Source organism: Dendrobates tinctorius, unplaced genomic scaffold (assembly GCF_039654945.1).
Source record: "Dendrobates tinctorius isolate UK_male_01 unplaced genomic scaffold, ASM3965494v1 ptg000005l, whole genome shotgun sequence".
NCBI lineage: Eukaryota > Metazoa > Chordata > Amphibia > Anura > Dendrobatidae > Dendrobates > Dendrobates tinctorius.
Window position 1 is genome coordinate 25749849 of NW_027361673.1, and position 25695 is coordinate 25775543.

At 43.3% G+C, this 25695-nt stretch overlaps 1 protein-coding gene across 8 annotated transcripts in view; it reads left to right on the forward strand.

The window, feature by feature from the left end:
• The window catches only part of CNOT10 (CCR4-NOT transcription complex subunit 10), a 187473-nt gene that overhangs the window by 148260 nt on the left and 13518 nt on the right, over positions 1 to 25695 (forward strand). For all 8 annotated transcript variants that reach the window (XM_073568782.1, XM_073568835.1, XM_073568844.1 and 5 more), the window contains 4 exons: positions 10571 to 10701; positions 13726 to 13761; positions 14763 to 14890; positions 16713 to 16788. In XM_073568782.1, coding sequence (XP_073424883.1) covers positions 10571 to 10701; positions 13726 to 13761; positions 14763 to 14890; positions 16713 to 16788 — 371 coding nt within the window. The remainder of the gene's footprint in view (positions 1 to 10570; positions 10702 to 13725; positions 13762 to 14762; positions 14891 to 16712; positions 16789 to 25695) is intronic.

Here is a 25695-nt window from a genome sequence, read left to right on the forward strand (position 1 = left end):
CCGCGGTACACCTGAAAGGGTCGGAAAACATCCAGGCAGACTTCCTGAGCAGGAAGGATGTACATCCAGGAGAATGGTGTCTGAACCAAGAGGTCTTCCAGGCTCTAGCCTCGAGATGGGGAGACCCAGAAGTCGACCTGTTCGCGAGTGCGCAAAATACAAAAGCGGTGACCTATTTCTTCCTCAGTCCCATGTATGGAGCCCAGGGGACGGATGCATTTGCCCATCCATGGGTCTTCAGACTGGCCTACGCCTTTCCCCCCCAAAATGTTTTTCTTCCGGGGGGCCCCTGACCCCGCCCATCCAAATATTGCCCAGGTACTAGATTTTCTGCAGAAAGGGTTAGATCTAGGACTCACTCTAAGTACATTAAAAGTACAGGTATCTGCCCCTAGTTCTTTTTTTGACCAAGACCTAGCCAAACACCGCTGGGTCAAGCGGTTTATGACCGCGGCAGGCAGAATTCGCCCTTCGCTCCCTAGTCGGGTTCCCCCCTGGGATCTAAATTTAGTACTCAATAGCCTGACGCAGGCCCCGTTTGAGCCCCTGTCAGAAATTCCATAAAAAATTCTCACACTCAAAACAGTGTTTCTTGTGGTAATCACATCGGCTAGACGGGTGGAGGACCTACAGGCCCTATCAGTACAGGAACCTTACCTCCTACTCAACTCGGACAGTATAGTACTGCGTCTAGACCCCTCCTTTATGCCCAAAGTGGTGTCAGATTTTCATAGAAGTCAGGATATCTTGTTGCCCTCATTTTGCCCAAATCCTTCTAATACAAAGGAAGAAAAATTTCATACCTTGGATGTCCGCAGAGTGGTTCTCCACTACCTCGGAGCAACCAAGGATTGGAGAATCGATCAGAACCTGTTCCTTCAGTATTCAGGAAGAAATAAGGGGAAGAAAGCGGCAAAGAACACGATAGCTGGTTGGATCAAGCAGTCCATCTCCCTGGCATATTCTTCAAGACATCTCTCTCCTCCCGGGTCGTTGAAAACCCACTCCTCTCGATCAATCGCTACATCCTGGGCAGCAAGAGCAAACACGTCTTCGGAGCAGATATGCAGAGCTGCCACCTGGTCCTCTGTGCACACCTTTACCAGTCACTATAGACTGGATTTCAATAGGGATCTGACGTTCGGCAGACGCGTCCTGCAAGCTGTAGTCCCTCCCTAAAAAAATTAACGTTGGCATAGCTCCAAGGTGGCTGTCGTGGAAGGTGACTAGAGAAAATAGAATTAGACTTACCGGTAATTCGGTTTCTAGGAACCTTCCACGACAGCACTAATTTCCCTCCCTGTATGATATGTTTACCTGATGATTCCTGCTCTACTGGCGGTAACTATTCATGCTAGTATATTCAGAAAAAACACTGAGGTAGCAGGAAGGGGAGGGTTATTTAACCTCTTTGTGTTCCTGTCCCCCATTAGGGCGGGGAGACAACCTCCAAGGTGGCTGTCGTGGAAGGTTCCTAGAAACCGAATTACCGGTAAGTCTAATTCTATTTTTCCTCATCACTATTAATGGTTGTTTCAACCTAAATAAGAAAGTTGTGATGATTATTGCTACTTTAAATTCGTTTATTAAACCATAAGCAGTTTTACAATACATACATTCAGTGCAAAATGTTAAACCTAGTACAAAATAGATATGTACAATTAGCATGAAGACATGAGGCATATTATGTGCATCAACTGTATGTAAATAAAGCAGACATAATATCAATTGAATCACAATGGTGTTATGTTATTGTACCAGTAATAGAACCTGCCTGGCTTCTAAACTCTACCGACATCTACTAAAACATTAACTATTCTGCAGCCTACTTCTATATAGCAAGCAGTTTATTGTGCGACATCTCCGCTCTGCAAGGTAAAGTGAGAGGAGTTCCATCTCTCCCAACTCTTTTTAAATTTACCTGGGCACCCTCTATTCTGATACAGTGTCCTTTCATATGGGATAATCGAATTTACGAGAGTGATCCAGGACCCAAGAGAAGGAGGTGAATTCCCCATCCATCGTAGTGCCAGTATCTTTCGTGCCATGAACAGTGTCTCCCGTAAAAAAATCCCAACATAATGACCCCACGTCTTCTCATCCCACACTCCAAACAGACATATCAGCGGTTCGAGGGGAACAGGCGTTTGTAGCAAGGATGTTAATAACAACGTCACCCCTCTCCAGAATTGCACAACAACAGGACAGCACCAGATCATATGAATAAAGTCTGCATCCATTGAATGACATCTCAAACATTCCTATGACTGATATCGGCCCATCTTAAAGAGTCGAATTGGGGTCAAATATGATTGATTAATAATGTACAATTGTATCATCCTGTTGTTGGCAGACGGAGACACCCAGATTGGTGACTCCAGAATTTCTTCCCGTTCCTCATCCCGTGTATCAGGAATGAGCCTCTCCCATTTCTTCTTAACGGAGTCTATGGCACATTCTGTCCCCACTGACAACATATATGTATATAGAGAGGAGATGAGACCTTGAGGGCCCTGTGACTTGAGGATCCCTATCAAGGGCAGAGACGAAATGGCATCACTCATATCTAAATTTCTCATATGCGATTGAAAAGCTGACTTTAGTTGTAGATAATGGAAAAACTGGGATCTCGGGACACCACGATTGACTTGTAATTGCTCAAAGGATATTAAAGTACCATGATCGTATAGATCACCCATCGTAGAGACACCGTATTGAACCCAGAACTCGGCAGACGGATGTTCACGCAGCATCGGGAGGTAGTCATTATTCCACAGGGGCATTTCAGCTATAACATCGCCAAATCCAACCACCCCCTTAATCTGTCTCCATATTGATCGTGCCAGACGGAGCAGAGGCAGCAGTCTCGGGACATTTATTTTCCTCATTTCTAAAATACCTAGTGGGCAACTAGTCCCTGCAGCATGAAGAAGATGACTCTCAGAATTCGGGAGGTGGCCTCCAGGCATCCATGTACTTAAGGCCTTGGCCTGTCCAGCTAGATAATATAAAAAGAAATTGGGTAATGCTGCCCCCCCTCCCCTCTTGGGTCTCTGTAGAGTGGTCAACTTTAGTTTAGGCCTGGCTTTCCCCCAAATAAAGGATGTGATTTTGGAATTTAAATGAGCAAAAAAGGATTTGGGCACCACCACCGCACTATGTTAAAGAAAGAATAAAACGACAACACATGACCATAGTCCTATCAATAAAACAAATATTTTTATTTGATAATACCATAAAAACAAGGTTAATTAGTAAATTGGCAAAGCATCAAGTATACATGATCATATAATTTCAAAAATTGAAGGGTCAGCTAACCATAATCTTGAAAAGAGGTTGCATATATGTGTAGGATCCCATACATCAGAAATTTATTGCAAATAAATTATTAAATTAATAGCAACCCCTGCTGGACATTATTGCACTTTGCACTTTATTGTTCATTAATTATACAGATTGTGTTTTGTGGTTGCACATATATTGCACTTTATTTCATTGGTATGTTGTTGTGGTAACACATGTTTATAATCACATATTTTCATGACACTATTATATCTTTTATGCAACACTATTGTATCATGAGCATATCATGATTCTGTACACTGTTTTCAGCGGTCACATTAATTTAATAATTTATTTGCAATAAATTTCTGATGTATGGGATCCTACACATATATGTAACCTCTTTTCAAGATTATGGTTAGTTGACCCTTCAATTTTTGAAATTATATGATCATGTATACTTGATGCTTTGCCAATTTACTAATTAACCTTGTTTTTATGGTATTATCAAATAAAAATATTTGTTTTATTGATAGGACTATGGTCATGTGTTGTCGTTTTATTCTAGATTAGGTTTATGACTGTCCTTTTTTGCTATAATATAGTCTGGGGTGGTGTATGTACCAACTATACGAAATTGATTGGTCTCCCACTATATCCCCTTTTATTTGCTATGTTGAAGAAAGTAGTTAAGCTTGGGGAGTAATATCATTTTAATTAAATTAATACGTCCAGCTACAGACAATGGAAGCTTACCCCAGATCGCAAATTTACCCCTGACCGTCTCCAGCAGTGGTTGTATATTGAGTTGTAGATCAAATTTACTGCCCTTAGAGATATGAACCCCCAAATATTTGAAACTAGTCACGATGGGCAGCAGGGAGAGAGTCTCAAGTCGTGGCATTGGAGCATGGGAAAGAGGCATCAAAGCAGATTTATTCCAATTTATGTAAAGGCCAGAATATTTACTACATTTATTTATGGTAGTAATCACTCTTGTCAGGGTTTCCTCTGCTTTGTCCATAAATATCACCATATCATCAGCGTATAAGCCTATGGTATCCATCCGACCCGCTATCTCTATACCAGCGATATCAGGGGATAGTCTTATACGAATTGCCAGCGCCTCAATAGCGAGAGCAAAGAGGGCCGGGGAAAGAGGACACCCCTGACGGGTTCCCCTATGCAATGAAAATGATTCAGATATGGAGCTATTCAAGATGACCCGGGCCTTGGGCTTCAAGTATAAGACATTGACCCAGTTTTGGAATCTTTCGCCAAATCCATATCTCTGCAAACATGCACGGAGAAAAGGCCATTCAAGTGAGTCAAAGGCCTTGGCCGCATCTAGTGATGCCAATGCCCATTCATTATCCGGTGCCAGAGAACTATATTGGGCCACTGACTGGACACGTCTGATATTTGTGGAAGTGCTCTTACCCGGCATAAAACCCGTCTGATCAGGGTGTACAAGATCCAATATAACGGTATTTACTCTTTTGGCTAAAATTTTTGTAAAAATTTTATAATCCACATTTACTAGTGATAAAGGCCTATACGATCCACAATCCAAAGGGTCCTTCCCCTCCTTTTTTTGATCAATTATATTGGCCTCATAAAAAGACTCCGGCATGCATCCCCCCTCCCAAATCCCACGAAACACTGTCAACAAAAGAGGCGCCAGTATATCTTGATATTTTCTATATAACTCCACAGGGAATCCATCCGGCCCAGGGGCCTTCCCGGAGGCCATGCCTTGTATGGCATCCTCTACCTCCTCCAGAGTAAACTCAGCATCCATATAGGCCTGTTGGGAAGGACTTAGCGTGGGAAACTCTATATCTAACAAATAGTCCAAACACTCTGGGCCATCCATATCTGTCTTAGAATTGTACAATGAGCCATAATAGTCAGAAAAGCACTTTAGTATCTCCTCAGTTGAGGAGACCAACGTACCATCTGAATCACGGATCTGTAGAATTGTGTTGGTTGCATTGTGCTGTCGTACTAAGTAGGCCAGAAACTTACTCGCCCGATTCCCCATCTCAAAATAAGACTGTCGGGCAAAAAATAATTTACGTTTCGTCTTAGTGTCCGTGTATTGAGCATATAACCTTTGAGCGGTCAGCCGTTCTATCCTATTACTGTTAGATTGATCCAATATATAGGCTGCCTCCGAGTCTTTCAGACGTCGCTCCATCTCGCCATCTTCCTCCGGTGTCACTCGCTTAATGTGAGAAATTGTAGAGGATAAACAATCCCGTAAATAGGCTTTAAGAGCATCCCAAAATACATTGGTATTTCGGGGTTCGGGGTGGGACGAGACGAAGCAACGTAGCTGATCTATCGTTCTATCAGGGGGTGTTATCAACTTCAGCCAAAAAGGGTTCAGCTTCCATGCTATTCTGTTAGTCAATGGCCCATATTTAAGTTTGAGAATGACTGGACTATGATCCGAAACTCCCCTGTTCCCGTGTTTAATGTCCTCCACCCACGCCGCCAAACCGCTGGATACAAAAATGTAGTCTATGCGAGACAGAGAGCGTTTAGTGGAGGAATGGCAAGTGTATTCCCTCGTCTCTGGATGGTGCACTCTCCATAGATCTAGCCACCCACTACCTGCCATAAATTGTGACAGTTGGGATGAGCCCGGGGGGGGGGACCCCACCCTGTATTCCATCGCCCAGTCTCAATTTATCAAGATGGCTATGCATGACCAGATTAAAATCTCCCATACAGATGACATGTGCGTCTGGGTAACTTAAAGCGAAGCTCAATGCCCTCTGGAGAATTGATATATTAGCCAGAGGGGGATTGTAAATACAAAGGATGACATATTTCCGAGAGTCAATCAGCGCATGGACAAACACAAATCGTCCCTCGGGGTCTCTCCGGGCTTCCCTGCTTTGAGCAGGGGGTTGGACCAGATGGCCCAGGAGGTCCCTTCCAACTCTACGATTCTATGATTCTATGATTCCCTGACCTCCCACCGAACATGCTTATGAATTAACAGAGAAACTCCCCTTGAGTAGCTGGTGTGAAAAGAATGCATAAACCATTGCACCCACGGCTTCTGCACCCACCAAACTGTATCCCTGGTCAGGTGCGTCTCCACTAGGGCCAATATGTGAGGACGGCAATGTCTGACCTGTGAGAATACCTTAATTTTCTTGCGAGGGGTTTTTATGCCCCTCACATTCCAGGTCATACAAATCAGCTCAGAACCCATTACCATCCATTCAAATATGGTGTATAATGGCGCCCGAGCCAGGTGCAGAGAGTCCACACAGATAGCAGAATTTGACGTAGGCTGCAGCCTTTATCTAAACAACAACAAACATAAAAAAAACTTTTAAAAAAGAAAAAGCAAAAGCAATGCAGGAACCTAGTAACATAGGCGTACAGTCTTACGCCCCCAACAGAAAATGAATAAGGGGGATACCATCACTGAGCACAGTGTCCGGTATAGCTGGTATCTGGGAACTCGCCGGGAGAGCTCCAATTAGACCTTTGGTTGAAAGGATCCGAAATAACAGTCGCCGCATTAGGACTCCCCCGTCGGGGATCCCCCAAGGGACCGCAGCCATTCATTCGCCTCCGCCGGATCCTTAAAAAATCCTGATGAACCCCCATGGACAACTCGGAGCCGGGCTGGATATATCATAGAATATACAATGTTCCTGTCTCTGAGCCGCTTCTTGACCTCGAAGAACTGCGCCCGCTGTTTCTGCAGCTCCACGGAGAAGTCCGGAAAGATGGAAATGACAACATTATTGAATTTAATAGGACTTTTCAGGCGCGCCAGGCGTAAGATGGTGTCTCTGTCCTTGCAGTTGAGCAGGCGTGCCAGGAATGGTCGAGGTGGGGCCCCCGGAAGCAGGGGTCTGGTAGGGACCCTGTGAGCTCTTTCAACGGCGAATAATGAGGAGAATTCGTCCCCTAAGGAGGTCTTAAGCCAATCCTCTAGAAACTGCTCAGGATGCTGACCCTCCGAGCGCTCAGGCAGCCCAACAATACGTATATTATTCCTGCGCATTCTGTTTTCTAAATCATCCGCCTTTTGCTTCCAGGCATTCATGGAGCCCGCCACCTTCGTTAATTTAGCCTCCATAGGTGTAATGGTATCTTCCACCCTGGACACCATCGTTTCCACCTCCGTAATGCGTCCCTTCATGGCCTGCATATCCTGACGGAGTCTCCCCACCTCCGTATAAACATCCTCAATTTTCTCTGTCAGGGATGTCCTGGTCAATGAGAGAGCCTGCATCAACTGCACAGACGCTTGTTTAAGGGTCAGTTCTTCCTGATCCGTCTCCTCCTCTCCCCCAGAAGGGCGATTTTTGCGCTGAACTTGAGAGGATGTGCTCCTACTGTGCCGCGCACTTTCAGCGGGGTCAGGTCTAGCAAACTCCTTTAATTTTTCTGCCGCTCCTGGCCCCTTAAGTCGGCTCATGATTGTCTGCAGTGCGGCTGATAAAACAAATTAAGGTGTGCAATCCAGGTATTGCCCACTACAGATGGGCATCACAGCGGGCTGGTAACAGTTAATTGTGAATCAAGCTACAGAGGGACATTTGAGGGATTACCAGGGCAGCAGCTAGGTACAGTCCAGATGATCTTTATGGCCCGGGGAGGGAGGGGGTCCCACAGAGGCAGCTGCAGTGGGGGAGGGTGCACAAAGCCTCCCTTAATAATGGCGCCAGCCGGCAGTGAGTGGATGGGCAGAGAGGGATACCGCGCAGGGGCCCGTTTCCCAGGGCACTCACCTCGCGCTCCCCCGGATTGTCAATCAAATCTCCTCTCTCCCTGGCGGTGGTGCAGCAATGGGAAGCCAGCGCTGCAGCTCTCAGCAGTTGAGCTGCGCGCCCAAGATGGCCGCCGCCTCGTGGGAGAACCAGCCGCCCGCTCTTAATCTCCCCTGTCGCCCGCTCTCAGGATCCGTCTCCCGACCTGCCACAAAGCGCCCAAGGGGTCCTAGCGTCCGAGGGAGGTCCAGCCAGCAGCAGGTGAGCCGCCAGAAAAAGGTCTAGGGACCAGGATATGGCAGGATTATGCGGAGCTCTCCTCACCAGCGTCCTCTCCCTCTCACGGCATAGCCACGCCCCCGATTATTACTACTTTGGTTTGGTTACTCATTCATCTTCCTGTAATCCTACAAAATCTTGGAATTTCTGCTGTTTTTATGGCAAAGGAGGGTCACGTCAATTATTGATTTTGATTTCTCTTTTGTTCATTTACGTTGCATTGTGTCAATTGATAAAACTATTAACACTTGTCTATTTGAGAGCATTCTTACTTTGCAGCATTTTTCCACCCCAGCCTAAAGCGTTTGCACAGTACTTTCTTTGGGGTAATAATCGGGAACAAATAGTCAATTGGAGTCCTGTTTTAAATGGGAATTTGCATTATGCAGAAATATATGTGGTCATTAAAAGTAGGAATAGAAGCTTGCAGATATATATTTAAACTGATTTGTGTTGAAAATATTAAATGACCAATGTCGATCACAAAAGATGACCGGATCTAGTATTTATGGAAAATATGTATTTGCAGTGACCTTTCCAGTATAATGTGCAATTAGAGAATGGTAGAATCTTTAACTGTTACATCAAACGTATTCCTATGTCCTAACCAGAAGCCATATGGTGTATGAACTTCTGAATGGACAGCTTCCTGAGCATGGAGACAGTCCCAGCCCAACTGAGAATGCTTTAAAAAAATAAAATCAAAAAGCCAAGAGGGCCTCTCTGCTATAGTGGCAGCTCCATGAATTTGGCGGTCCGTCCATGAGACATCCCAAAATACTTTCAAGCAGAATCATGGATTGGTGGAGTTGAAGAGACCTCCAGGGTCATCATGTCCAACCCCCTGCTCAAAGCAGGACTCTGTAATCTAAGGCCTGCTGCTTAAGCCCCCATTACACACTGCGATATCGCTAGCAATATCGCTGTAAAGTCACCGATTTTGTGACGTTGCAGCGATATTGCTAGCGATATCGCTGCATGTGATACTTACCTCCGACCGGCTCCCCCCGCTGGTTATCGCTGATCGCGAGAGAAGCTCCTGGATCATTCCTCGTCGGTCACTTCCTGCGGCGCTTTCTGCTGTGACGACGAGCGACGCGTGGAGCCGGGCGGGAGGGCGCAGGATCGCCTCGTCTGACAGGTAAGTAGCGATCCCCGTCCCCAGCGATGTCGCTGGTGAGATCTGCCTGTGTGGCAGCTCACTAGCGACCACCTAGCGATTCACCAGCGATCCTGACCGCGTCATATCGCTGGTCGGGATCGCTGGTGAGTCGCTAGGTGTAACAGTACCCTTAGCCATTCCAATCCTAACTTGTTGGGCAAGAGACCTTTTTGGCTTAGCATGTATTTGAATGTTATCTTCCTGAAAATAAATAGTTACAACTATTATTAAACTTACAGCAACATAAACAGGTTAATTTACTAAATGTCCCCGACCTCATACACAGATGGTTTCTCAGGCTACGTGCACACGCTGCGGAATGGGGTGCGGATTTTGTAAAATCCGCAGGTAAATCTGCAGGTCAAAATACCTGCGGATTGCTCTGCGGTTTTGCCCTGCGGTTTTTCATCTCCACAATGGAGGAGATGGCATATCGCAGCGGAATCCAACATGTCAATTCTTTCTACAGTTTCAAAACCGCAGGAAAACCGCGCGGAAAAATCCGCACCGTCTGCACTGCGGTTTTTAATATCCATAGGATATTATGGTACTGTACACCGTAGCAAAAACTGCTGCGGACCCGCAGCGGCCAAATCCGCTGCAGAACCACAGCATGTGCACACACCCTAAGGGTGTGTGCACACGCTGCGGATTCTGCTGCGGTTTGGCCGCTGCAGGTCCGCAGCAGTTTTTGCTGCGGTGTACAGTACCATTATTCCCTATGGGAATAAAAAACCGCAGTGCAGACTGTGCAGATTTTTCCGCGCGGTTTTCCTGCGGTTTTAAAACCGCAGAAAGAATTGACATGTCAATTCTTTCTGCGGACTCCGCTGCGGTTTGCCATCTCCTCCATTGTGGAGATGGTCAAACCGCCGGGCCAAACCGCGCTGCCAAATCCGCACCCCAATCCTCAGCGTGTGCACATACCCTAACAAGGTCATTAATGAAATAATAATTGCAGTAAAAATGTTATTTCTCTGACCCCTGTGACACTGAATCAGGTAAGTCAGCACATTGCTTATATTTGGCATTCACACATATGTGTGTAAAGTTTTGTGACCAGTTTCAGGGCCAAACCCTGACTTTGTCTTTGTTTTCACAGGTTCTTGGGGCACTTGTATGCTGCCGAAGCACTTATCTCCCTGGACAGGATCTCGGATGCCATCACTCATCTGAACCCAGAAAACGTCACAGATGTGTCCCTTGGGGTTTTATCACATGAACAGGAGCAAGGTTAATGAAACCACACTTGACTAAAATCCTACTTTTATCTGCTGCTCTGTTGGAAGCAGTAATGCACACATGGGCTCACACACACATTTCCAGCCCCACTGCTCCATAATTTATTGGCACAGTATGTTCAGACAGTCCGTCAATACTTATTGCAGTGACTCATTTATTTGTAGCATAATCTTTCCAATGCTTCTGCTCGTTATGTGCTCTGCTAGGAGAAGACTGCAGATTAATTAGCCCTTTTTTTGTACGACACATAATCATAATGTGCAGTATCCTAGTGTATTCAGAGGGTGGACCACCGGAGGGGTTGCTTCCTTGGTACATGGTTATAATCTGCTCAACATCAACAATTTGAGATTTTATTAGTTTAATATATGGCTATCCAAATCTTAGCTTTTAGCTCTTTTGATGAAAACTAGCAAAAATAATGAAATAGAAATCTAATAAAGCAATGTATGAGTTCGGAAAATAGGTAAAAAGGGCTTTTCAGTCTCTCTTAACCTCACGGCTCTTGAGTTTTAATACAACCAGGAGTTTTTATGTACTTTATTTGCAAGAGTTTCTCCTGGGTACTACATCTTTTTCTTTACTCTAATAAACACAAATGGGTTTAATTGGCTTTCTATGAAGTTTACCCCAGAAAGAACGCATGCTTCATCATAAACAAGAATTGGTGTGAATGAATTCTCCATTAAACGACATCAAATGTTGTATATTAGTACTATATAAGTAGTGGTAACAAACCCATACAAGTAATTGTCGGAAAAAAAAAAAGGTCCCAGACAAACATGCAAGAAGCGAAATAAAATAAAATCCTTTAAAGGGGTTGTCTGGGACTTTTATATTGATGATCTTTCCTCAGGATAGGTAATTAATATCTGATCTGTGGTGGTGCAAGAAACGGTACCGGCGCCGATCACCTGTATTACATATTCATGAACAACTGTCTGCTTCCTCTCCTGCTACTATTGGTTATTCAGGTCTTTGTGCACTCTTGAATATTGGTGATAACTACTCTATAGCTTTGGATACTCTCTAGATTTGAGGAAATTACTCTGTTTTTGGAAATATCAGTGTGAATTATTTTAGTAATGGATGAATAAAAAATAAATGTTAAAAGTTTTTTCCCCCCTCTTTTTTGCATGTTTATTAGTAATGGGTAACATTTTTGTGCCATAGGGAATAACTGGTTACTAGTACATGAATTCCTTCCAAAAATTCATTTAAAAAGCATAAAGGCGTTATGCAGTACTATCATGTTAATAATCTATCCTTGGGAGAGGTACCATATATACTCTAGTATAAGCCGACCCGAATGTAAGCTGAGGCACCTAATATTACCACAAAAAATGGGAAAACTTATTGACTTTTAGTATAAGTCGGGTATGCATGGCATACTCATCCCTATCCTGGCTTACATGTCCTCTTCCTCCCCATCCTCTTATGCATGGCCCCCTCATCCCTATCCTGGTATGCATGGCCACCTCATCCCTATCCTGGTATGCATGATCCCCCTCATGCCCATCGTGGTGTGCATGGTAACCTCATCCCCATCCTGGTATGCATGGCCCCCTCATCCCTATCCTGATATGCATGTCCCCTTCCTCCCCATCCTCGTATGCATGGCGCCCGCATCCCAATCTTGGTATGCATGTCCCCTACTTCCCTATCTTGGTATGCATGACCCCCTCATCCCTATCCTAGTATGCATCGTCCCCTCATCCCCATCCTGGTATGCATGTCCCTTTCTTCCCTATCCTGGTATGCATGTCCCCTTCTTCCCTATCCTGGTATGCATGTCCCCTTCTTCCCTATCCTGGTATGCATGTCCCCTTCTTCCCTATCCTGGTATGCATGTCCCCTTCTTACCTATCCTGGTATGCATGTCCTCTTCTTCCCTATCCTGGTATGCATGTCCTCTTCTTCCCTATCCTGGTATGCATGTCCTTTTCTTCCCTAATCTGGTGTACATGATCCCCTCATCCCCATGCTGGTATGCATGGTACCCTCATCCCAATCCTGATATGCATAGCCCCAATCAGAATAACATTAAAAAAAAAGAAAAAAAAACTATTTGCCTTCCCTGGACTCCCTTGCTCTGCGTCTTTTTTCTGATGCCACTAGCTGATTTATGATTGTAAGCTGCACATGGCGGTGATGGTCATGAGCTGCATACAATCAGAGGACAGCTGACGGAATAATCACTGCTCCCCACACCTGGGACTATGGACGTGTAGAGCAGTGAATAGTCATTTCTCTTCAATAGTGTGCACAGCAGTCGCAGCCGCCGGCTTCCTGCTGCGGCCGGGCAATCACGTGTGCCCACTACTAAAGGGAATGCATATTCACTGCTCTCCACACCTGGGACTATGGGCGTGTAGAGCAGTGAATATTCATTTCTCTTTTATAGCGGGCACAGTAGTCGCAGCCACCGGCTTCCTGCTGCAGCCGGGCAATCACATGTGCCCGCTATTAAAGGGAATGAATATTCACTGCTCTCCACGCCCATGGGAGTGAAGACCACTGCTGCAGCTCCGCCTCCGTCTTGTGGGACCCTCACTAGAGTATAAGCTGAAGGGGCTTTTTCAGCATAAAGTGCAGAAAAACTCTTGCTTTTACACGAGTATATACGGTAATTGTTATCAGATCGCTATGGGTCTAACTCCCAGCCCCGGTGTTGATCAGCTGTGTACAGAGCAGAACTGCACCGCTCCGTCACACTCTACAATGGGCGCTACTGGTTACTTCCATTCAGCTTCTGTATATTTTGGTAGGTACTGGACTGCTGAACCCAACAGCAGCCCACTAAACAGTGTGATGGAGTGGTGCTGTTATTTTCCTTACACCATGTATCCAGCCACTGCTGAGTGGGTAATATTTGATCGGGGAAGGCCATCAATATCGTGGAGAAAAAAAACATTTTAGTGGTTGTTTATAATGCACGACTTCTTGCTTTCATGTTCTATTTTGTCACAAGCCCTTTTTTTTGTCTGACCTCATTTTTTTTTTTTTTTTTTGCAGCCTCTGATAAAGGAGATAATGAACCTATGGAATCTGGTAATCCATTTTGGTCAAGCATACTAATATAAAAAAAAGATTGGCTCCGTAAAACATTATTAGTTGTTAGTTTATGAATTAATTTATTAATACATAAGAAAAAAAACAATTCACCATGAAAGCCATAAAAAGGCCTCAAACTTATAACTACAGTGGAATCGCCTATGTATGAGGCCGAGATATTCAACGTGGACGTGGTCAAATTCAATAAATTGAGACTGCTTGGAGTAATAATTAGTCAAATTTGAAAAAATAGTGCTAAGTGCTATGATTTTTACCAAGGGACGTGGCTCACAGGACTCTCTGGGGGGGGTCTTTAGACTGCTCTGCATAATTACCTTGTGACCAGCACCCTCTTGTTAAAATAAAAAAAAATAAAAAAGCACTAAATAAAATCCATATCTCTAGAACCATGTGATGAATTTACAGAAAACAAAATCAGAATACTTAAGGGATCTGCAGGCATAAAATAAGCGACATTTAACATGCGCTGGTATGGGGGCGCGGCATTCAGTGATCCCATCGGCGCACCCGTGATGTGATCGCAAGTCACCCATGGGTTGTTATGAAATGAGGGGGTCTTTAGCAGTACTGAGCAGCACCTTAGTAAGCCCAGGGACAAAAAAAAATGTAAGAAACTCACGCCAGCATGTTTTTTTTTCTTTAGCTTGGAAAAAAAATCAAACTGTGGATTCTTAAGACGTTTCTGTCTGGAAAAGAAACGCTCCAAAGTTACACTAAAGTAACAAAAAAAAAATTCCCTCCAGCTTTTATTATCATTATTAACATGAATTTTTCAGCCATAGTAATCTATGTTAGAATAAAAAATTGTGTGATTGTGCCCTGAATTTGGAAGATCTGCTTATACCCGCACCCTTGTTGCTGTCCATACTTATTTCTGACCAGTCACGTAAGGAATAATTAAACATTACTGACCATCAATAATACTTCTCAACCTTTTTGTCCTTTGCTGATCACTATACTGTATTTCGTTGTTTCAGTGGGAAAGCAGACGCCACAGTGCTATCCAAGTTCAGTCACCTCAGCTAGGACCATGATGCTTTTTAACCTCGGGAGTGCGTACTGTTTACGGAGTGAATATGATAAAGCAAGAAAATGTCTTCACCAGGTAAGCACATTACTGGATGTCTCATCTCACTGCTGAGACTTTGCCACTATCCACCGTACAATGTGTGATCTTCATACGTACTAGTTTCCTTTTTCTTTCTGGAGATTTGAATAAAGTGAGTGGATAGACACAAACATTTGCAGCCGTCTAGGTAGGCAGATTACTACAGATCGTGAAGGCCATTTCCATCACTCCAGGAGATAGTCCGGTTATGTTTGTTTTGGTAGTAGGAATTCCCATAGATATGAAGGGGTCTTTTTTTTTTTTTCTGAATGACTCTCTATTCATTTGCACAATTTGTACATAGGGAGCATGGCTCCCCTGCTTGGACCTCCCCTTGCACTCCTAGGACTTGGCTCTGTTCATGTAGTATGTGGTAATTGGTCTGTGTCATGTCGCTTGTGTGAAATTCTCCTCCAGCCAACGTTCATGTAATTGTTTTTCATGGGGTTGTAAAGTCGGAGGCCAATAACGGCCCCCATACACATGAGACTAACATTGGCCAAATCTGCTGATATAGACATGCTCGGATGATAAGTCCATTGTGTAGGAGGGCCTCCTGAACTTTCCCCGGCAGATATATTGGGAAGTTGGCTGCATTTACCTATACATAAACTGTCATTCATCATCAATTCTTTCCATTTACGCACAGACGCAGCTTCCCTGAATCGTCTGATCCTATGTGCCAGTTGTAAATTAATATGCACATAGTTTCTCTTGCCGATGGAAAAAAAATTGTGTTACTAGAGCCATTTAGTTCTCCACCAAATCATTCAAACTGGTTGGGGAATCTGCCATTAGCACAGGAGTATTCTGTTCGGCGCGGCGCCCTCTTGCATGTTCCTGAACATGTTGCTTTCGGTTCTGCAGTGCTTCTTTCCAGCAGCCTCCATCATCTTGGCAGTATTGATTTTTCGTTTTTCCTCCTAAATTCATCCATGCTCTTGTAATTAAGGTAACATACTGTGTGTGGCACTTTTTGTACCTGGGCAGACTTAAGGGCCTGTCACACTAAGAGATATCGCTAGCAATATCGCTATAACTAGTGACGTTATAGCGATATTGCTAGCGATATCGCTGTGTCTGATACTTGCCTACGACCGGCTCCCCCGCTGGTTATCGCTGATCGTGCGAGAACGTCCAGGACTGCTGTGACGACGAGCGACGCGTGGAGCCAGGCGGGAGGACGCAGGATCGCCTGGTGTGACAGGTAAGTAGCGACCCCCGTCCCCAGCGATGTCGCTGGTGAGATCTGCTTGTGTGGCAGCTCACTAGCGACCACTTAGCGATGTACCAGCGATCCTGACGGCGTCATATCGCTGGTCGGTATCGCTGGTACATCGCTAAGTGTGACAGTACCCTTACAGGTCGCAGGAACAGATCAGTTTTTAAGGCCATTGGATCCGGTGTGTGTTCACTATCGTGCCTTGTAATTATACATGCAAATTAAAGAAGAGCATTTCATTAAGGTCTTGATTTATTTGTCCTCTGTACACTGATTTCTCTGCGGGATCGGTTGTTTTTTCTTTGCGTGTGTAATAATGGTAGCTGATTATTTCAGCCAGGGAGGGTTAAGTGCTCTGAAGGGGTAATGTAGATGGTATCTGATGGTGTTGAGCCCACAGGGAGTCGTCGCAGCAATTAGAGCTAGAAGAAGTAGTATTAAATCTCAAGATGAGCCTGGCCCAGGATCATCTGGATCATCTTTCAGCTGTATATTTAGAAGAATGTATCCAGAGATTAGCTTCTTACCGCCTAATAATTCATTAGATAAGTGCTTTGACTTTTAGATTCTTACCATTACTTGTTTTCCATTTTCAAGGCTGCATCCATGATCCATCCCAAGGAAATCCCACCAGAGGCAATACTTCTGGCAGTCTATCTAGAACTACAGAACGGTAATAATCCCCCTTTTGTGTGTGTTATATAGAGTGGTAATTCAGAAAATATCTGATTGCAGTCTGTGGTGGAATTGAGCAATCACAAAGGTACCAGTAGCAATAAGGCTATGTTCACATGTCACATTTGTGGCACAAAAAAAAGTGTTTCACTATGCTAGCAAAGTGAATGAGTTTTCTGAAATCTCATGCATATATTGCCCATTTTTCCTTGCAGACTTGAAGCGGTTTCATGTCTTTGGCGTGTCAATTCCTTCAGCGTCTTTGCAGCAATTTTCACCCGTTTTAATGAATGGGGAAAATTGCATCAGAAAGGCACTGATATTTTTTTTTCTTGCCAACACATCAGTATTTGCAGCAGATTTTTTTTTTTTGCTGCAAAAATGGAACGTGTGCACATAGGGCTAATTGGAGCCTCTACCATGTACACTGTGTATAAATCCGGCATTCAGGCTAATACTGGAGCCACACTTTATTCCTCTGGAGTCTTTGGCTAGTAACATACATTCAGTTATGTGTACATCTAACAAAATCCATTTCACAATTGTTCCATTGAAGTTGGCCAGCAGCATGGCCATATTCTCAGACTTGTATCTGTTGGATTAGGATCCCTGACATGACACTTATTAACACATCCCGCAGCTTTCACGGTTGGTAAATGTATGTTATTTCCTAGCAGCGCTACATACACAGCAGCTCATGGTCTGCGCTTCTGGCTCTTCATGTCCCTTCATACATCCGGCACCTGCCATCCCCGACGATCACCAGTTACCAGTTCAGTCTGTGACCGTATGTAATAGGCAAATGTAAAGTGCTGCAATTGGCTGAGACCACTATCTAAACCTAAAATAAGTCTTAAGTCTATCTGGTACCTCTGAGTAGGACAAAAGAGCAAAGTTCAACGCATGCTGAGTCATGGGATCATATACATAAAAATGCGCACAAAGAACTCTATTAAAAATCACTGTTATTAAATACAAAGACAACCATAGAATCTATTGAAATGGTGTGCAGGTAATTGGTGATGAGCGAACGTGCTAGGATAAGGCCTAATCTGAGCATGCTTGTGTGCCAACCGAGTGTCTTCAGATAATTTGTTCGAGTCCCCGTGGCTGCATGTGTAGCGGCTGTTAGACAGCCGCAACACATGCAGGGATTGCATGTGTTTACTGGTGTCTAACAGCCGCAAGACATACAGCCGTGGAGACTCGAACATAGTATTCAAGCAGGCTGAAGACACTTGGTTAGCACACGAGCATACTCAGATTAGACCTTATCCGAGCACGTTCGCTCATCAGTACTAGATATGAGTAAATACATACATCTTACACTAAGAAAAGTGATCTAGTGTGGTAACAAAGGAGATATAAAAAAAAAGTGCAACAAGACACAGAGCGTAACTCCACAAGAACCATTTAATTTGCCTAATGCATGCATAAACTGTATAAAAAGTAATTTGCCTAAGTTGAAGATGGGTGCTACTTCCCCCACACACGTTTCGACTGGCGTGCCTTCTTCTGGGGGAATTAGTGTATGAAGTGGAACGCGCAGCTCTCTAACACTGTTTAGTGTCCGCTCCTGGATACCGCACATTAACTCCTATTCATAGCTCCCAGGATAAGTCATCGATATGATAGTAGTGGACAACCCCTTTAAATAGATATTTTTAGGCTGCCGTATCATTAGCTTTCAATACCGTTATAGGGCAATTGTATAAGGCGGAGTATGACCCTTTTTTCTGCTTTGGAATTAAAGCTACTAGCAATATAATTTTTGCAATTTTCAACCTTTAAGGTTGCCCATAACTACGGTATGTCTTTATTGTAATTTTTTGTATGGTCACATATGATCTGTATGTATTTGCCTTAGATACAGTGCAAAGCACTTGAGTATGTAAGCTTTGTAAACTGTAAATCTACCTAAAGTTCTGACAGACTTCGATATACGCCATGGAAATAGAACAATTTAAGGTCAGTGGGGATCTGTGAAATGGAGCCCCTGCCAGCTCCTCAAACAAAGGGGCCATGTTTTTCAGAATCGCATCCAAACACCTTTGGAGTCTCTTGGACTTTCCATTATTCGAAATTGTAGATTTCTTGTGTCTGAAATCTCTGCAAATTTTCCAAAACTGCTTCTGTGGTGGAACGTGTGCAGTGTTCCCTTTGTTTGAAGATTGTTGATATTCCAGCTAGCAGACCCTGACACAAATGGTCAGAAGATAAATTATTGGTGAATATTACCTTTAAACCCCTTAGTGACAGAGCTCATTTTCACCTTAATGAACAGGCCAAATTTTTTAAATCTGACCAGTACCACTCTGAGGTACAGTACAGTATATACTCGCGTATAAGTCGAGGTTTTCAGCTCATTTTTTTGGGCTGAAAGTCCCCCCCTCTCGGCTTATACGCGAGTCATGTAGCCAGGGGGAGGGGGAACGGGGGTGTCACATATTGACACACCCCCCCCGGCGTGTCTCTGCAGCCCCCCTGCTTGTCCCAGTCTCCTTTCCTTCCTACAGCGGTCACATGGCACCGCTCATCAAAGTCATGAATATGCGCATATTTATGACTTTAATGAGCGGTACCACGTGACTGCTGAAGGAAGGAAGGGAGACTGTGGGAAAACGGGGCTGCAGAGACGCGCCAGGGGGAGGTAAGTATATGCGATATTCACCTGTCCCGGTTCCAATACTGCCTGCCTGCCGGGTCCCTCTGTCAGTGACGTTCAGGCAGCAGAGGACGCAGTGACGTAGTCAAGGCATGCCCTCTGCCTAAACAATCACAGACAGAACGACCCGGCGTGAAGACAGCGGCGAGCAGCATTGGAAACTGGACAGGTGAATATCTCAGGTGCCGGGTCCTGAGCCAGCAGCGACACCTGTCCCCTATAGCGCGCCTGTGTCCGCCTGCTCAGCACACCGGCACCTGGCCCCCAGCGACGAGAGGTGAGTGGTTTTTTTTTTTCCTCTTTTTAATTCCTCCAGTAGCGGCAGCAGCAATATATGGGGGCAGGGCTGTGGAGTCGGAGTCGTGGAGTCGGAGTTAGTTTTGGCTGGAGTCAGGAAAGATGTTGATAGTCAAGTCCGTCTTATATCGACATAGAATCGTAGAGTTGGAAGGGACCTCCTGGGCCATCTGGTCCAACCCCCTGCTCAAAGCAGGATTCGCTAAATCATCCCAGTCAGATGTCTGTCCAGCCTCTGTTTGAAGACTTCCATTGAAGGAGAACTCACCACTTCTCGTGGCAGCCTGTTCCACTCATTGATCACTCTAACTGTCAAAAAGTTTTTTCTAATATCTAATCTGTGTCTCTTCCCATTCAGTTTCATCCCATTGCTTCTAGTCTTTCCTTGTGCAAATGAGAATAAAGTTGATCCTTCTACAATGTGACAGCCCTTTAGATATTTGTAGACAGCTATTAAGTCTCCTCTCAGTCTTCTCTTTTGCAAACTAAACATTCCCAAATCCTGCAACCTTTCCTCATAAGACAGGGTTTGCAGACCGGTCACCATTCTGGTCGCTCTTTTCTGAACTTGCTCCAGTTTGTTGATGTCTTTTTTAAAATGTGCCCAAAACTGGACACAATATTCCAGATGAGGTCTGACCAAAGAGGAGTAGAGGGAAATAATGACTTCACGTGATCTAGACTGTATGCTTCTGTTAATACATCCTAGAATTGCATTTGCCTTTTTTGCTGCTGCATCACACTGTTGACTCATATTCAGTCTGTGATCTATTAGTATACCCAAGTCTTTTTCACATGTGCTGTCACTTAGCCCTATTCCTCCCATTCTATATATGTTTTTTTCATTTTTATTGCCCAGATGTAGTACTTTGCATTTCTCCCTGTTAAAAACCATTCTGTTAGTTGCTGCCCACTTCTCCAGTTTATTTAAATCTTTTTGAATCCTCTCTCTCTCTTCTCTAGTATTAGCTATCCCTCCTAGCTTTGTGTCATCAGCAAATTTAATCAGTTTACCCTCAATTCCTTCATCTAAATCGTTGATAAAGATGTTGAACAATACAGGGCCCAGGACAGAGCCCTGTGGTACCCCACTTGAGACATTCTTCCAACTGGATGTGCAGCCATTTACGACCACTCTTTGGGTCCGATCACTAAGCCAGTTATGAATCCACCTAACAGTTGCCTTGTCCATTCCATACTTAGTCATTTTTTCAATAAGGATTGTATGAGAGACTTTGTCAAATGCTTTGCTGAAGTCAAGATATACTATATCTACAGCATTTCCTTGATCCACCCAATCAGTGATACCGTCATAGAAGGAAATTAAGTTAGTCTGACATGACTTATTAGTTAGAAACCCATGCTGACTCTGTTTAATCACTTCATTCTTATCCAGGTATTGACATACATGTTGTTTAATAATTTGTTCAAAGATCTTTCCTGGTATAGAAGTCAGACTCACCGGCCTATAGTTGCCTGGGTCCACCTTCTTCCCCTTTTTGAAGATAGGAACAACATTTGCTCTTCTCCAGTCTTCTGGCACTTCTCCTGTTCTCCAAGAATTTTCAAAGATTATGGAGAGGGGTTCAAAAATTTCTTCTGCTATCTCCTTCAGTACTCTGGGGTGTAATTCATCTGGACCTGGAGACTTGAATTCATTTAGGTTAGCTAAGTGTTTCCTCACTATCTTTCTGTTTATAGATATCCTGGATTCTTCTATTCCCTTAATAGGACAGTGAATAACAGTTGATGTTGCATTTCCTTTCTGAGAGAAAACAGAAGCAAAATAGGAATTTAAAAGTTCAGCCTTCTCAACATCCTGTCTTACCATTTCATCATTTTCATCCTGTAAAAATCCTATAGCATCTTTGACTTTTCTTTTACTTTTGACATATCCCCAAAATCCTTTATTATTGCTTTTGACATCTCTTGCAAGCCTCAGTTCATTTTCAGCTTTAGCTAATCTGATTTGTGCCCTGCAGGTTCTGCAGACAGCATTATATTCTTCTTTAGATATGCCTCCCTCTTTCCATTTTATAAACATTTTTTTCTTCCTTTTTAGCATGTGCTTAAGTTCGGTGTTCATCCATCCTGGTTTCCTTAAATGCTTCCTATTCTTCCCTCTTTTCGGAATTGTTAACAACTGTGCTTTGAGAATTTCACTTTTCAAGATTTCCCATCCTTCCTGGACATTTTTGTCTTTAAGGATATCCAGCCATTGGATCCCTCCAATTCTCTTTCTGAATCCCTTAAAATCTGCCTTTCTGAAATCTAACCTTGACGTCTGAGTCTTCACAGGTCTTCCACCTCTAGTAATCCAAAATTCTAAAATAGCATGGTCGCTACCTCCTAGGGTCCCAGCCACTTTTACCTCCTCAACCATTTCCTCCCTGTTTATAAGGATTAGATCCAAGGTAGCAGTTCCCCTTGTTTTCTCCCTTACCTTTTGGAAGATAAAGTTGTCAGCAAGAGAGGATAAGAATTTCCTTGACCTCTTAGTTTTGCCTGAGAGAGATTCCCAACAAATGTCTGGATAGTTGAAATCTCCCATGACAACTATGTCATATTTTTTGGAGAACTTGGCCATCTGATGCATAAAGAGTTCATCTATATCTTCGGCTTGCACAGGCGGCCTGTAGTAAATGCCTACAATGGTGTCCTTTCCATTGTTCTGTCCTTGTATTCTTACCCAAACAGTTTCCACAGAACTCCCAGTCTCTGAAGCTTCAATCTCTGTGCAGATATACGCGTTTCGAACATACAATGCGACACCCCCTCCTCGTTTATCAAGTCTGTTTCTTGCAAATAAGTTGTATCCTTCTAGTCTTGTATTCCAATCATGTGTATTGTCCCACCAAGTTTCAGTGATTCCAATTACATCATATTTCTGTTCCTGTGTTAGTAGTTCCAATTCTCCTTGTTTGTTGCCCATGCTTTGTGCATTAGTATAGAAACATTTTAGTTTGTGATTGGTTTCTCTTTCTCCAATATTTTTATAGAAATGTACCGACTCCAGCTTTAAAAAAAAATGTATTAATATTTCATAATTGAACTTTCATATGAATTTTATAAATGTTACTCAAATATATATGTTCTATCAAACTATGAACAACAGTGATAAGCAGTTCTGCTGGAGATAGAGACATTTCTTACTTCTTGTGTGTCACTGTTCTCCACTGCCCTTATCTAATCTTATACTTGGTTAACCTCATGCTGCCCCAACCCCCCTACTTACAATGTATGAAACTGAAAGTGAAAATGTGTTGCAAATTCTTAGTAGTAAAGCTCCTCCTCTAGACTAGATCATACTAGGTGTGCATCTTCCAAGCATCTCACAGCTGCCTGCTACTCAGAAGATGAAGACTGTAAGAAGTATTATCCTTTCAACAAACTTTGCATCAGTTAACTGTGAGTACATGAGGAATAATAACAGTATTACTGACCACTATATCAGTTGTACGACCTGGCAATAATTTTGTACAATTGTTTTTAGGAAAAACAATTGTCATTTGGATTGTGAATGCAGAATTAAAAACCTGAGAATGTCAAAGAAGCATCACATTAAATCAGCTGTATTTGAACATTTCACCATCACTCAAGATAGAAAACATTGTCTGTCAGTGTATGACAAATGATCCAGACAAAAACAAATGCTGTGAAGCCAAGATGAGTGCATATTCAGGCAAAGATAAAAATGCTCCTACCAGAGCTTCTAATCTAAAGAGACATTTACAGCGCTTTCATCCAGAAGTACTGAAAGCAGTGGATGAGAAAGACTGCATCCAAACCAATGAACCAGTGCCCAGCTCTTCCAGCCAAACAAAGGAGCAGAGAACTTTGCAGCCATCAGTTGCAAGATATTTTGTCAGTGACAAAGTTACTGTGACAATGACAGTAGATAGATTTAAAAAACAGATCATAGAGCTTGTTGTAAAGGATAGTGTGCCTATTTCATTATTTTCACGACCAGCTTTTATGTGTCTGAATGGGGAAATGGCCCGCAAGCTTGGTGTTTCTCTGGAGAGAGAGAGAGTATTAGAAAATTAGTAATCGAAGAAGCTTTTAAACAAAAGGAAGAACTTAAAAAAACTCTCAAGGGACGCTTTGTTTCTCAAAATGGATGCCTGCACACGTCACAGAGTGAACTATTTTGCCATCAGTGTCCGATTTGTTTGTGACAAAAATGAAATAGTTACCAAGACATTGGCAGTAAAAGAAAAAGACACCAAAGCTCATCACACCAGTGAGTTTCTCCAGGTCTTGGTGGAAAAGGTTCTGCAAGACTATGAACTTAAAAAAGAGCAAGTTCTTTCTGTCGTAACTGACAATGCTTCAAATATGATAAGTACTATTAAGCTAATGAATGAGAGTAATGATGGTGACCAGCAGCTAGAAGAACATTCTGGGTCCACAGACACAGAAATGTTTGAAATAGAGGAACACAGTATTGTAACTGAGGAGCAAACTGAAGTTGCTTCAGATGAACAGCAACATGATAGTTTAGATGATCTTGTTGAAACTGTGTCAATATGTTCTTTCATTCATCACATGCGCTGTGTTGTGCATACGCTACAGCTGGCTATAAGAGACAGTCTGCAAGAAGGACATGCTGCTGCACTGATTGGCAAGGTGAGAAAATTGGCTACTGTTGCCAGAACCCCTAAAGTTGACTCAATTTTGAAGAGACGTGCTGGAAAAGGGGCAATTATTGATCAAGCCACACGATGGGGCAGTACTTACTTAATGATTCAGCGCTTGGTTGAACTGAAAACCTTTCTTGTAGACATGGCTAACCCTCAACTGACGCTAAATGAAAGTCAGTGGAATCAGGTGACTGAGCTGGAAAAATTGCTAGAGCACCCATTTACAGTGACTAAAAAATTACAAGCAGAGGACTTAACTCCAGGTATTTTCTTAAAGGAGTGGAAGAACCTCATGTTTCGCCTGTCCCAAAGAGGAGGGTTAATTGCAAGTGGCATTGCTACATCAATGAAACGGAGAGAGGAGCTACTATTACAAAATAACATTCTTTTGGCAGCTGTTTATGTAGACCCAATGCATCGGATTCTTCTAGATGATCAACAGCTAAGTAAAGGAAAAGAAGCTCTGTTTGAAATAGCAGTAAGGATGAAAGGGTTGCAGAACAGTCAGGAGGAACAAGAAGAATTTGGTCGTCCTGCCACATCTTCACCCTCATCATCAACTGATGAAGAATTTAATTTCGAAAAATATTTGGATCACAAGGACCGTGCAAAGCGTTCCCACATAGAAGAAGAGTCATCCCCATCAAGGAACACAGCCAGTACATTTCAGCAGAATTTTTCATGTGCACTAAAAGAAATTGAGAAATTTGGCCGTTCATCAAAAATAACAGTGCAACAAGCGATTCCTCTGTATCCTGACATTGTCAGAGATGTTGCCCGAGTGGTTACTGCTTTGCCACCAACACAAGTTAGTGTAGAGAGGTTGTTCTCTGCTCTCAAAATAATTAGATCAGATTTGAGGGCATCCATGAAGGAGGATCTGACAGAGGCAATACTTTTTCTGAGGACAAATTTATAGATTTCTTCTTAACTGCATAAAAGTGTTTATTGCATATTTACTTACAGTTTAGAAAAGTTTATAAAAGTTATTTGCTATATTCTAATTGTATTCTAATAAATGTATTTTTTGCTCTAAGTGGTCTGATTACTTATATGATGGTGAGAAACTGAATAAGCACGGTGTTTAATATTTTACAACAGTAAATTTGTTGTTATGAATTGGCCATTTATGAAGGAGTCGGAGCCTGATAAAATCCAGGAGTCGGAGTCGCAACTGTGGCTTACCGACTCCACAGCCCTGTATGGGGGCATAATCTATGGGGCATCTTATGGGGGCATATTCAATGGAGCATCTTGTGGGGGCAGCATATGCGGGCATATTCAATGAAGCATCTTATGG